Source organism: Punica granatum, chromosome 2, assembly GCF_007655135.1.
Source record: "Punica granatum isolate Tunisia-2019 chromosome 2, ASM765513v2, whole genome shotgun sequence".
Lineage (NCBI taxonomy): Eukaryota > Viridiplantae > Streptophyta > Magnoliopsida > Myrtales > Lythraceae > Punica > Punica granatum.
The window spans coordinates 23973310-23988218 of record NC_045128.1 but is presented as its reverse complement, the minus strand read 5'-3'; the positions used below and the strand labels follow the sequence as shown (position 1 = coordinate 23988218).

The following is a 14909-nucleotide window of genomic DNA, read 5'->3' as shown; positions in this document are numbered from 1 at the left end:
CGGAGGGAAGAGGAGAGACCGGAGGGGAGTCTATAAGAGACCATACAACTTTTTCTCCGTTTCCATTCATTTCCTTCATATTTCAAAAAAATTACATGCGAATTCACCGTCTTTTAACGAAGGATGACTTAGGCATTCCCATCCTAAGTACGAATGCAAAAATGTTAATTGGGACGCATTGTCATATATATATATATATATATGACGGTGAAACCATGGTGGGACCGGCTTGTGGCGTCAGAATTCCTTATGGCTATTTGCAATTTTCCCTTTTTTCAATTTACAATTATTTGAAATTTTAGTTTTCACATATATATGTATAATCCATAAAATGTGATAATCTTCCAAATATTTTTTAAAATTTGAATTCTTCAAGAAAATATAATCTAATAATATGCGATTATCTACATGCATGATAGTTTCTCATTTTTCAAGCTTTATATGAAATTTTATTTAGAAATTAAATATAATTGATAATAAGACGTGGTAAAATTTTAGTCTTAACTCATTTGTGTTGTAGTCTTCGTTCCATAGAACTTCTCCATCTCAAACGTTGCTCCAGACATCTCTTCAACCTTGCCCAAGAATCGAGCTCAGTACCAATTTGTTCGGAAAGCATGGTTGTTAGAGTAATTAGACCAAGAAGAATGAAAATGATCAAAGCAAGTTTGTGATGGGAAACTTACTATGTGTTTGATTACTTAAATTATGTGTTGGAATTAAATTTTCATCACTTAAGAAATTGACTTAAGTTAATGAGTTACTTAAAAAAGTGACTAATGATTAAGTAATCCCACATCTACTTAACTTTCGACTGATTTAGCTCGGCAACCCCAGATTTTTTAAAACATTTGCCCCTTGATGGTTTGAAATTTACAAAATGGTCCTAATTGCACCAAAGCCGGAGAGAGAGAAAAGAAAGGCGATGGGAGGGGGGAGGTGCTAGGCGGCCACCACATTGGTGGCTGGGAAAGGTGCTTGGAATCTCCCTCTCTCTCTTCGAAATCGAGGAAAGAGAGGGATGAAGTCGGAGCCGCGGGAGCCGACGATAGAGCAATCAACAAGAGTAGAGAGGGTACAGGGATGAGAAATAAGAGATAGAATCCAAAAAAAGAAAAAAGAAGTTATGCATATTTTTTAACATATTTATGTAAGAGATTTGCAATCATTTGTTCTAATGTGTCAAACAACTATTAACTTATAATAAATGCATATCACATCGTATACCAGTCACATCTAAGACTTTTCAATTCGAAAAGGGACATATGGATCAATTTAGAGTCCTTTGCACTCGTGAGCAGTGGCAGAGAAGAGTTATCTTTGCTATTTAAGAGTATTTTTCAGATTCAGTACACACAATTTGCAGCCCATCATGTAAGAAGCACGAAGATTTTACAAAATTTTGGTATATGCATATGAAAATACGTACACAAGCTTTAACATGGACAGGGCGTGAATCCCTTATTTGTGGAAGGATAAATTACGTCATATATCCGATAATTTCATATTTTTTTTAAATATATCATATACTTTTAAAATTATCAAAAATATCTCATGATTTACTTTTTTTTTCAAATCTATCACGTCGTTATTTCTTCCATCAATATTTAACGGTCTTCTCATTGTGGCCCTTTATCCGGAGTAGATTTAAGAAAAAAACTAAAATCATGAGATAGATTTGAGAAAAAAATTAAAATTATAGAATAAATTTGAGAAAAAATTAAAATTATTGAATATATTTGTAACTTACTTACGTTACGGAAAATATAACGTCGGAATATACTTGAAAAAAATATAAATTATGAAATATTTTTAATAATTTTAAAAATATAAAATAGATTTGAGAAAAAAGTGAAATGATGGGTTATGAGTAAGCACCCCTTTGTGGAAAAAAAAAAGAAGTTTCACATTATATATATATATATATGTGTGTGTGTAGAGAGAGAGAGAGAGAGCAATCTATATATATATATATATATGTATATATAAGAGTGGAGACATGATGGGACCGGTTCATGGCGCCAAAATACCTGAGCTACTGACCGGCGCGATGGTGTCAAGGGATTTGTCTATGTTGAGGTTCATGACCGTTGACTAAACTTCCCAGTCTGCAACATTTCATGATTGTTTTTTTGGATGAAATTGAATTAATATTCTCAATTCATAACTTTTCCGCCTATTTTTTCCAAATATTTTGGTAATTTTATTTAATTTCTTATTTTAAAATTTTATTTCTAAATTTATTCAATTGTTTTTGAACTATTTATGAGTTTTTATTTAATTTTTTTATCAGTTTCTGAATTTCTTTAATTTTTTTCTTGATACTTCTTGATTTTTTTAAAAAATTTCTGAATATTTTTTGAAAAACTTTGAACTTCTTCGGAGTTTTCTTTTTTATCTTTTAGAATTTTCCCTATTTGTTCTGCACTTTCTGAATTTTTCTTAGGCTTTTTCAATTTTATTTAATTTCTAAATTTCTTGTATTTTCTGAGATTTTTTGTAATTATTTTTTGAATTTTCTTTTATTTTTAAATTTTTTTAAAATTTGTATGAGGTGACATGCAATGAGTGATGCCGCGTGTGCAGAAGTGGATCCATATTAACTTCCATTAAGTCCAGGTTGAAAAATGGACAGAAAACGTTTACGGAGTAGGATGGCATGTCATTTCCAAGACAAAATGAAAACTGGTAGCTTTTGTTGCAAAATAATATTTTGGCCAAAACTAGAATTCGGGCAAAATTAAGTTTTTCTTAATGTAATTTACTTTGTTTCCAATATATATATATATATATATATATAAAATTAGTGCATTTTTATATAAAGAATAGTGTCCTTAAAAGTAAATAAATTATTTTAATGGCGGTGACTCAATAGGATGAAATCAATATTTTCTGTTCATACGTAACTTTCAGATTATCAAAGAATAAATTATACAATCATAAATCGATTATTAGTATTTCTTAGTATCAATTTAGATGACCAATATACCAACTTCTATCGAAATTATCAATCTTGAAAACGCAACTACGAGATTTTGATTTCGGTTCTCAACATTTCTGTACCATGACTCCTCATAATGTGTCGCTTTCGATTGACTTAATTTATTAGGTCTTCGAAGTAGACTATACAGTTAATAGCTCAATTTATTTGCACCTTCTACCGACAAATTAAAAGGCTCCATTTGCTCAATGGAAATAAAAGCCTTCAGAAATTTCTCGGTGATTCTATCTCGTCATATGTTATGAGTAAGCACAAATTAAATTATAATAAACGGGCTCATTAAGAGTTATTCACGCCAGTAGTTACTATAATTGTTGCTTAATTCTGTCAATCCAATCGAGCTTCCAAGTCACGACCTCAAAAAATTTGTCATTAGAAAAGTTTGAAAATAAATTATTAAGAAAATGAAGGTTGTCCATTTCCTTGAGAGTTACGTGAGTGAAGGGCATGGAAAGGTTGTCCATTGAATTTTCATTATTAATAAATTTTCTTCTATTATCATTATTAATAAATTATGTTCTATTACTATTCATGTGGAATGTTGTCATTTTACAGTGACCAGGGAGGGAAGTAAATTGTCATGTATGACTGTTGCGAATAGGATTTTCCTAGTAAAGGTAGTGATTTTTGAGAAATTATTCGAAAATCCTATCTTGCTCTTTGGAATGAGAAAATACTAATTAAATTGCACCGAACAGTAAATGAGTGTTAATCACTTAAGTTATTGTCATAATTATTTTTCCTCACCAACTCATTACGAGGTAGCTAGGACTAGTAATTAGTGTCAATTCTAACTTGCTCTGGGAGAGAATATTGACCACATATATATATTGACTCAAAAATTTTGATGCCATGGAGATTGAAAAGTAATTTTGATATTAAGAAAAGAAATCTTTATTTTTCATTGAAAATGTGAATTAACAATTACATCTCTATATTTACTCATTTACATCAAATCTGAAGTTAAAGCTTTCGGAGAATGATTGAATATAGTGACATGTGCTAAAGATTCATCACTATATATGCCATTTATGAAAATATGTTCCAATACATTCATGTATTATAATAAGAAATATTGTCGAAAATAAAACGACCTAGCAACCTTTGGGCAAAATAAGGGGAAAGCAAAGGAAAACGTTAAAGGGGTGACCTAAGTCGAAATCTCCCCAATATAAAAGCAAGGAATTATTAATGCCTTCACTGAAAAGTCCTCATCCTTTTATTCTTTTTTCCCTTAGGGAACGGGGTTGAAGTATTCCTCAATACAAGACCACCCTTTTATTTCAAAACCGGCATCTTGTGCCACTGTAACATGATATTAACAAGATATTATAAAAGGAAATATTGTCGAAAATAAAAACACCAAGCAACCTTTTGGCAAAACAAGGAAAAGACAAGGAAAACATTAAAGGGGTGACCTAAGTCGAAATCTCCCCAATATAAAAGCAAGAATTATTGATGCCTTTACGGAAAAGTCCTTTTTCTTTTATTCTTTTTTTCCCTTAAGGAACGGCATTGAAGTATTCCTCAATAGAAGACCACCCTTTTTTTCTCCTAAGGGTCGGCTCCTCCAGAGAATAAATCATATAATGTCGAGGAAAGTGTTACAATGGTTTCACACTGGCAATGAGAGATCTACTTCAATACTTTCAGAAAATAATGACCTTATTTTTCATTGAACAGAGAAAAAGAAAAGAAGGAATTTGCTCCAGGTGGAATGGAATGGAATAAAATTAGTTAGTTTTATAGAATGAAATATTACATATATGGAAGGAAAATAGTAATTTCTTGGTTGATATAGGACTCGTGATGCAATATAAAACTTCTTTTTTTTTTGTCATAAAAGAGGACAGTGGACTTAGTATAGAGATAGTAAATAATGTAAAACAAAAGGTCACGTAAATCCACTAATGAGGATTGAACTCCGAATCGGCGTGTTGTACCACTGGATCAAGATATTAGTAAGATATTATTTTAAACAATAAAACATGCATTTTCGTCTTTTCCATTTTGTTACTTAAACTTATTGAACTGATGAAATAAAATTTATCAACTTTTTTGAAGGAATGTTGATATTGCATCAACTTGAAGAAAAACAGTCTTTTTAATGGGATGATCGTTTCAACTTTTACAAATGCAATCACAATATACTGAAATGGAATGAACGGAGAGATATTGATTCTTTTCCATTCCGTTCACCTGACCTCTAATCACGAAGATAGGAGTGGGAAAAAAAAAACAGAGAGAAAAATAAATGAAAAGATAGAACATAATAGACACTACAATGATCCGGGAGGATGCGCTATAATGCCAGTTATCAATACTTAAGAGAACTCTGGAAGCTTGCCCTTTCTCTATAGATCGCGAAAGAATCCAAATTATTTTATTATACTGATGCGTTAACTTCACTTTACAATGACGTGGAAAACCCTTGATGCGTGCCCTTTAATTATAGAGCGTGAAAGAATCCAACTTCATTTATAAACTAACCCGTTAAATTCACTTTTCAGTTAGATGTGCGGTAATTGGTAGGGGCTGATCCCTGCTAACAAGAGAGGCCGCATCTGACAGGAATGGAGTCTTAAGTATAGTATCGCTCAGTGCTTAAGCAGAAGTTCAAAAGATATGTATAATCCTTATTTATCAATCGCCCAAATGAAAATGTTAATTTAGAATATTAAAAATGATCCAGAGATTTGTAAATATCCAAAAATTTGGTATATAGCCAATGCAATCGTCTCTTTCTAATTTAATAAGAGAATTTGTGAAGAAAAATAGACTGAAAATAGGAGACACCATCATACTCTACGAGGACAGAAGCCACAACTTCGTGAGTTAATTTCTTTCCTCTTTCACAGATTATTAATGCCATGCTTTTTTTTTCCTTTGAGTAGCTTAATTTTACTTGTATGTAAGATTTTAATTTACTATGATTGGTGAGAGTTGAGGATGAGTAATTAGATAAAATCCGTTAAGCTAAATGATTTTTTTTTAATATTGAGGAGTTTATTCTCCCTGGTCCATGAACATTCCACAAACCCATGGATCCAAGTAAGTTCTTGTGCTATTTTAATTTATTTTAAGTCATTTAGTCGATCGATCTTTTGTAGCCTCTAAGTTCTTGATGTTTTTGGACTTGTTGAAATTGAGTTTTTGGTGCAGATTGCATATGGATATAAAGCTTATCAAATAGGGAGAGCAACGATTTAGACGGTTTGTGATTTGGAGGTCGGGCAAAGAAGATACGATAAGTTGAAATTTGGTGCACTGTGCTATTTTATAGATCCCTAGGTCACAAATATTGAAGCCTAGGCCACTCTATATCAGTTTATTCGGCCGTAAATTGACTTTTTCGAGACTTTACGCGGGTCTTGAGCATATCTAGCGAAGAAAATTAAGAGAAGATAGGAAATCAAATTTCAATTATTAGGAAATTAGATTTTTGTGAGATTTTTAGTATTTTGATACCTTTCTCAATTATAAAAGGCAAGGTTAGGGCATGAGTATCGGCTGTGGACAACATTAAGGAGCTGAGAACAACTTGTGAAGAAGGAGACTTGAGTTTTTGTTTTTCATGGTACAATTGTGCTAATTTTTTATTACTCCTGTTATTTCTTCTTCGATTTCAATGTTTATATTGAACTCTTATGCTTATTCTTTAATCCTTATGGGCTAAATTCATATGCTAGAATTGCAGTGAACCCGCATGTAGTTAATTTGTTTATTTTCATCTTAATCAACTGGAAAAGTACAACATTTGCACTTTTTTTCAAATATATCACGATATTTGAAAATTAGCACAAAAGACAACGATCTTTGCATTTTTTCCTAAATATATCATGACCTTTTGAAAGTAATACAAAAAGGCACAATCTTTGCACTTTTTCCTAAATATAGACGATCTTTAAAAAATAGCGCAAAAAGGCACGACCTACAGGCACGATCTTGTTTTTAATAGAATCGCAACTAAACTCGAAAGTCGTGCAATTCTGTGTTATTTTTTAAAGGTCATGCTATATTTAGAAAAAAAAGTATAAAGGTCGCGTATTTCTATGTTACTTTCCAAAGATCATTCTACATTTAAGCAAAAATGCAAAGATCGTGCATTTTTATGCTATTTTCTAAAGGGCAAATGTTGTACTTTTCTAGGTAATTAACCCTTTATTTAATATTGATCTAATTAGTTTTTTTATCTTATTCTATTTATTCTATCTCGTGGTTAGTGCTAGCAATTGCATGATCAATAGTTGTATTGATCTGTTAATCTGAATGAACTTGGAAAATAAATTTCAGGTTTAGAATAGGGATACAGTAGCCTAAGTTCAATCTCGAGGAATCGAGTTGATTAGTGGGTTTACACACCTTAGGTAGCCAATTCAACTTGGAACTTAATGAGTTTAGATTCCTTGCAATTCCCATAGGAATATAAGGGATTTGTTGAGTTAGATATTTTTCTTAAGCAATTCGGAAAATACTTGGGAAATACTTGTGAATTTGAGGTTAGTAGAGTGGGTCTTTTTTCGAATTAGGGAAAGGGGGTAGATCGAGTTAGCGTAGTGTGAGGAAAATTGTAATTCTAGGTCGTCTCACCAATTGATTTTTCGATTATCTTTAATTTGCTTTATATTTTCAAAACCGATATTAATTTGCTTGATTTTAATTAGGCTGTGATAATTTAGATTGCTAGTAGAGCTTTCAGTCAAGTTCTCGTGCAAACGATACTTTATTCATCATTATATTACTTGTTATGGCCAGTGCATTTACGAGATTTAAAAACCGTCAAACATCATGACTTGAGGATTTGGCCATTTATATTCTTTATCACTCTTTTTGTGATTTTTGAATAAGTGGATATGGACAATCAATTAGCTGATCATAAAACGACTGGCTGACCAGTTAGTAGTAAGAAAGCCGACAACCATGGATCGGGCGAAGCCTATCGCTTCGCAGCCAGATAGCTCGTCGTTAGATGACTTGGAACAAAAGTGCAAAGGGAATGTAAATTGCCAAATTGTCGAATTGTCATAGCCCTTATATCATCCATTCCACTCCTCCCACGATTTTGTAGGCAACTCCTAATGATTATTCCTATGTCCTGGATGTATCAAATAAGAATAAAAATATAAAAATAAACTAATAATTGAGAATTAAATGGAGACAAATCCTCCATCATTGCATGAAAGATAAAAAAGTATAAAATGGGGGTGAAGAAAGATTTGGTGCAGTGACACAAGTCGTCTTTCGAAAATAATGAGGTCTCGGATTCGATTCTCGTCAGTGGGACTTCCTTGTCCCTTAATTTAGTTTTTCTATTTCTATTCTTATACTAGGCCATAAGCCTCACTTATAATAAAAAAAACATAAAATGGGCAAATTAATACTATTAATAAAAAAAATAACATTGCATTTGGGACGACTTAAGTCTAATTTAATTTAATTTAGTTTGATTTAAAGAGGGAAAAAAGTAGTTGGAGAAAGTATACGAGAAAATTTGAAGAAGAAAATAAAAAGTAATAATTGTGTTGTTGAATTAAGGAAAAAATGTTAAATAGTTGAAAGAATTTAGTGTTAAAAAATTAATTTAAATAATAGATAAGAAAAAGTATGAAAGAAAATTTGAAAAAAAAATTAATAATTATATTATTGAATTGAGAAAAAAATTAAATTAAATTAAGTTAAATTAAGTTAGAATTTATTACAAAACAAACTATTAAAAACTCACCGAAAGTCATTCTCGCCAAATATACCATTCACGCCTGACTTCCCTTAATCCCGGATTGGTCTTCCTGATCAGTCTTGCCGAGCCAAAATGGGCCACTCGTCTGGGCTGTTCCAGTCTGCCCATTTTTCCTCTGCCTTTTGGATCACTGATTCCCTCTGATGCGCTAGGCCCGCTGCTGGGCCTTGAGATTCTGGACCTCCAAGCCCATGATTGAAAATCATTGGGCCGCTCCTCTCTCTTTATCTAGCCATCCATTCATGACCTATGATCAGCGAAATACGGAAAATTAGTGTAAACAAATCATTACCCGCTCCCCCTCCATTGGCATGCACCACCACTATCGCCGTCCACTCTGCACTTACCAAGGGATAGATGTGTAAATGAAACACTGGACAAGTGGGATTTGATTTTCTTGGACAAGATTATAATTTATTTTGTATTTATTGCATTGAGTTAAGAAACATTTTAATAATAATTTTGAGTAGGTGGATACGTAGAATAGATTGAAAAATTTACAAATGGAAATAGGTGGAGTGTTTGATTTAGGAATGAAGATATGAGAATTGAGTGAGTAATTCAATGGTTTTACCCATATCAATTAGAGTGTAATCAATATATTATCGGGAGCATTTTGGTAAGACGAACAACAATTGGAGTAGATTACTAAAGACGAACAAATTATAAAGGACATGAGTAAAGGGGCTGGCTGGTACTTTGGTACTTGGTAGTAGGTTAGCATCGTTGACTTGGGGAGACACAGCAATCCCGCCAGTCAACGCGCACGCTGGCCCCACTCTTTGAATTGTCGTTCTCTGTCTGTCTCCTACAGCCGCCCCCCCTATCTTCTTTTGTATTGTTCTGTCCATTTTCATCCGTCACGATGAAATGTGAACTTTGACTTTGGAAGAAGAATGCGTCCCCTTTGATTGAATTCGGCGATCCCTTTGACTGTTGAATTTCAACCTTCTCCTCCTCCTCCTCCTCCATCTTTGATTTGTCCAACTTTCAAACCCATGGACCCTCCCCCTCCCCTTCCCCTTATCCTCCTCCATCATTCTTGCCCCGTAACGATAGCATCGGAACCAGACCCGTCCTTGCAATGATTGCGATGGAAGAACGGCCCGCGGCCTCTGTTCCGGCGGAGAAGCCCATCGAGGTGAGGGCTCTGGGGGCTCTCGGACGAGGCTTCGACCTCACGTGCGATTTCCGGCTCAAGTTCGCAAAAGGGTTCGGAGCCGCGGCAGGGGAGAGGCTGGTGGTCGTGGATGAGAGCAGTAAGAAAGACATTGTGATCCCTGGGAGCGGTGGGAGAACCATAAGGGATGTCCCCGAGGATATTCAGTGCGATAAGGGCGACAGGATCAGGTTCAAGTCCGATGTTCTCGAATTCAATCAGGTGAACTCATTGTCTCTTTAAGCCCCTTCGATGTTTCATATTAGCTGATTGGTGGTTGATTAACTTATGAGATGAAAATACGTACAAGATCCTAAATTTAGACTTAGAGACTTGGATTGTTATTCAATTTCATAGATTAGCTTGCTTGGCGGGTCATGATTTCAATGGAAATAGCAGGTTCATCAATTTCATCGTTGTCTTGGTGCTCGTAGTTGTACATACTATGTGACTACTTAGTTCTGCTTACATAGGAAGTAGGAGGAGTTTCAATACAGCTAAGGTTGGTCGGGAAAAATTGATATGCCGAAAAGGAAAAGGAATTCAGGGTTATGGACACCGGCTGCCGAGCACATAGAAGCTTTTCTTCCCATTGTAGTGAAATGTGAGTTCTTTAAAGTCTCGGGGTTCCAAAATGGAATTTGGGTTTCTTAAAGGAGCGGCAAAGGAGTTTTACATTATTCGAAACTTTGTCATTGGTTAACAACTGGTGAAACATAATTTGCTAGATTCATCTTTGACAGTGAGTCTAAAGGAATCAGGTTTTTAGATGAACTAGGTAAGAGAGTTTCGGGAGATACGAGCATTGGGCATTGATCCGATAATAGCTTTCTGGTTCTGGTTTTCCATTCATGCATCTGGTTGGTTATCTTGAGATGGTTTGGGAATGTGGTGATTCGATTTCGGAGAAGCCCTGTTTCTCAGTGCAATTTATTTTATTTTTTTAATAATTCTTAAGCCTTATACTGCTTAAAATATTTTTGTGTCAGCGTCTGGCACTCTTGTATTTTAATTTAATGACTCTTGCTATCTCAGCATGTTGGGAAGCTCTCCACCCATGATTTGAATAGTGTTGAATTTGTGAAAGGCAAAATAGTTTTCTGTGTTAATGTGCATTATTAGTCCAGTAACAAACTCTGAGCCTCTTTGGACGCTTCTAAATCATAATTATCACGACTTGTTGCTGAATTTGCAACATTTTTCCATTCCTTGTAGATGTCGGAGTTACTGAACCAAAAAGCTTCCGTGCAAGGAAAAGTTCCTTCAGGATTCCTTAACACCATATTTGAATTGAGTGGAGATTGGTTGCATGATGCCGCGGACACCAAATATCTCGCTTTTGATGGCTACTTTATTTCGCTCTATTATTTACACCTAACTTCATCGCCTTTGGTACTGCAAGAGAGAGTAAAGAATTCAGTTCCACCCACTTGGGACCCGGCCTCTTTAGCCAGGTATATCCTACGGTCTAATTCATGGTCATCTTCTACTGATATGTGTAATATTTTATAAGGAGAAGGGAAAGAAAACCAAATTTAGCTTGACATTTTGTGGGAAGCATTTCTCTTATTGATTATACTTTTTCTTTAGATTATTTTGCTTTTGTTAAAAAAAAACATCTCCACAAAAGTTCAATTATTGTTTTCATTTTTTCTGTTGAAAACTTCATTTATTGTTGAAGATTGTATTAAAAAAAATCCTTGCAAAAGTTCAATTATTGTTTTCATTTTTCTGGGTTCAAAAGTCCAGTTATCACTGAAAATTATTTAAAAGTGATTTTGACATACCATGTGGTGCCAAATTCTATATCTGAAGTAGTTTCTGGTAGTCAATACCGACAACCAATTCCGGCAAGTAGCAGCAGAGTGTCGACAACTAGGAGATGCTATCAGTAGCCAGGAGAAGTTTTGAGTGTTGGTTGGTGGTGGTGATGGAGTAGCTGGTCGTTTAGCAGAGATCAATGATTTCCATAAATAATGTCTAAACAACATAACACCTTGTTTGTCTTAAAATGCAGAGAGCTAATCTTAAGTTCATTTAGAAACACAGATGCTAATGGGAAATTATTGGGCAGATTCATACACACATATGGAACGCACATAATCGTTGGTATGGCTATTGGGGGTCAAGACTTAATTTGCATAAGGCAGAGACCTTCTTCGCAAATTCACCCTACCGATCTCAGGAGACACTTGCAGGATATTGGTGACTATTTGTTCTCGGACGGAAAAAGCCATTCTTTGTTGCCTGGGAAAGCTAGCAAGCACAAGGTAGTCATTTTTGCTGCACTGAGACGTGATGTATGATTTATTCACCAAAGCAAAAATAACTAAAAGTGCCAAACATCTACAGGTGCCTGAGGTTTTTGAACGTATTCTGCAGTCAAACACCTTGCAGTTGAGCAGCACAACTGAAACATCGAGCAAAGATGTAAGCAAGCAACAAACTATGAGACAGCATATCTTTCCTATGATGCAGTATGTTTTTGTCTTACCCATTGTATGACGTGGAGCAGGGGCTCACGATAATTTGTTCGAAGAGAGGAGGTGATGTATTCCAGCACAGCCACTCGAAATGGCTACAAACAGTACCCACCAAACCCGAAGCAATTCTATTCAAGTTTGTCCCTATTACTTCTCTTCTCTCTGGGGTCTCTGGCAGTGGTTATTTGAGTCACGCGATCAATCTCTATCTACGCTGTAAGTTCTTAACATGTTAAACTACATGCATACTAGAGATCAAATGTTCACTTCCTGAGAGTGATTTCAATTTTCTGCTTCCAACATGAAAAATGCGTTAACATGTAACTTTTATTCAATATTCTTAGAAAACTGGGACAACCTTTGATGTTTTCATCAACAGGCCCTTATTTAAAGCGCCATGCCTACATTTTTCATGTTTTCTTTCTTTTCCAAATAAGATGAGGGGAATTTTGGACATTTTTCTATGAGTTGATGTCTCCAATATTGTGATCATGTTTGAAAGAGCCTTCTGTTCTCTTATCTTATCATAAGCAGTCCTTATATCCGTTTTACGTATCTTTGGTCATCAGATAAACCTGATCCGGTGGATTTAGAGTACTTTTTGGAGTTTCAAGTCCCAAGGCAGTGGTCTCCAACGTTCTGCGAGTTGCCCCTCAGGCATCAAAGGAAGAAAACCTCTTGCCCTGCCCTTCAGTTCAGCTTCATGGGTCCTAAGCTTCACGTCAGTTCTACCCAGGTCTGGGACAAACTTCCGCTGCTCTCTTAAGTCTGCTGAAAATTTTGGCTTATTTCTTTTCTTATATTTACAGCAGATACTGCTATCGCTTTATTTGCTGATATTTGTTGTTTGTGCAAGATAATATCAAATCAAAGTTAACAAAAAGAGGGAAAAAAAAATCGAGTTGTGGTAGTGTCTTCACAGGCCCTGGATCAAGAATTACTTTTTGTATCTGATCTAGATGCCATTTCTATTAGGTTTCGAGCAGTCAGAAACCTGTGGTGGGCTTACGCCTATACTTGGAAGGAAAGAAATGCAACCGTTTGGCATTGCATTTGCAGCATCTCTCGAGTCCACCTCATGTTATGACCTCATCACCTCCAACAAACCTCGAGATGGAGAGACAAAGTTGGTGGCGAGGCTCCGATGAGGTTGAGTTCAGCAACCAGTTCCTTGAGCCGATCAAGTGGAAGAGGTACTCAAAAGTATGCACTTCCCCTGTGAAGTACGATCCAAACTGGCTTGTGGGGGAGCCCGCTGGTGTCTTCATTGTGACTGGCGCTCAGTTGATCAGCAAGGGGAACTGGCCCAAGACCGCGCTTCACCTCCGCCTGCTTTTCTCGTATGCACCCAATTGCACGATCCGGAAGACCCAGTGGGCTGCTGCACCAGAAGCCTCCCACAAGATGGGCTTCCTCTCAAATATAAGCACAACGTTCACATTCAAGTCCCGGACTTCTACAGGCCTGGAGAAGCAGACCCAGGCTACGATTCTGAACTCAGGCGTGTATCCGGACGGCCCACCCTCATCTGCCCGAAGGGGGAAGCTCCTCAAGTTTGTGGACACAGCTGAGGTGGCACGGGGCCCTCATGATGCACCAGGGCACTGGTTGATTATAGCTGCTAGGCTAGCTGCCGATGGTGGGAAGATTGGGTTGCAAGTTAAGTTTGCATTGTTGGATTATCCTGAGAGGTTGTAGGTCTCCCATGTATATATAGTTCTGCGCAAAATTTGATGATGGTCAGCGATCTGTTTGTCCAATTTATTCATTTTTGCAGGGTTCTGCAATTTTTGATGGAGAATAAGTTGTGACCTGATATCGACCTCAGTTTGTAAAAATTTCAAATTACAGAATGAAAAGTGGAGGGATTTTCGGGTTTGAAGACCAACCTGTTCGGCACAATTTCACTCCCATCCTGGGTTATCTCGGTGTTGTTCAAATCCACACTGCATGCCATTGCCAGTAACTGGAGTTTGTCCACAAACGAGGCGTAATGAAGTTGTTCTGTCAAGTATGGTTAACGGATATTTTAAAAAGATGATCTCATGAAAACATTTTCAGAAAAATTGCACATTGATAGATCGATGCCATTGGATTAAACATTGCTAGGACTCGGCTCATATTTTGAGCAATATGATTTTGTCGAGTTGAGCCTACATTTTCTTTCTGCTCCTATAATTTCTAGGTGACACTGGAGGCATATATATAAACATAAAAAAGATTATTGAGACGAAACGTCAGCGACCCGTGCCGGTTAAAAAGAAAGGAGGTTGATGGAGCGCATCCTATGGCGAAGCAGAACAAAAGAAGGTAACGGGACGCGAGGCCCCTCCTCTCTTCCCTTGTGGACTAAGCAAATTGCAGGCATGACCGCCTGCCTATTATGGGATTTTAGAAAAAAAAAAATTCTCCTTGAAGCAACATGAGTTTGCCAATGGGATCTGTCTTCTACATGCAAGCTTGAAAGGACACGTGCCCATGCATATCTCAGTCAAAATATGTCAACTCCGAATTTTTTTTCTTTTTGAG

At 35.9% G+C, this 14909-nt stretch overlaps 1 protein-coding gene across 1 annotated transcript; it reads left to right on the top strand.

Annotated features, from left to right (window-relative positions):
• Window positions 1–9590: 9590 nt before the first annotated feature.
• LOC116194439 (MACPF domain-containing protein At1g14780-like) lies at window positions 9591–14262 on the top strand. Its single transcript, XM_031523246.1, has 7 exons — window positions 9591–10119; window positions 11113–11351; window positions 11972–12167; window positions 12250–12327; window positions 12413–12596; window positions 12950–13116; window positions 13356–14262. The coding sequence occupies exons 1-7, from the start codon at window positions 9823–9825 to the stop codon at window positions 14076–14078; spliced, it is 1884 nt and encodes a 627-aa protein (XP_031379106.1). The 5' UTR covers window positions 9591–9822; the 3' UTR covers window positions 14079–14262.
• The last annotated feature ends 647 nt before the right edge of the window (window positions 14263–14909 follow it).

Coding starts and splice junctions, on each gene's coding strand:
- LOC116194439 (XM_031523246.1), top strand. CDS start 9,823: ATGATTGCGATGGAAGAACGGCCCGCGGCCTCTGTTCCGGCGGAGAAG. Junction 10,120..11,112: donor ATGTTCTCGAATTCAATCAG/GTGAACTCATTG, acceptor CATTCCTTGTAG/ATGTCGGAGTTACTGAACCA. Junction 12,168..12,249: donor GGAAAGCTAGCAAGCACAAG/GTAGTCATTTTT, acceptor AAACATCTACAG/GTGCCTGAGGTTTTTGAACG.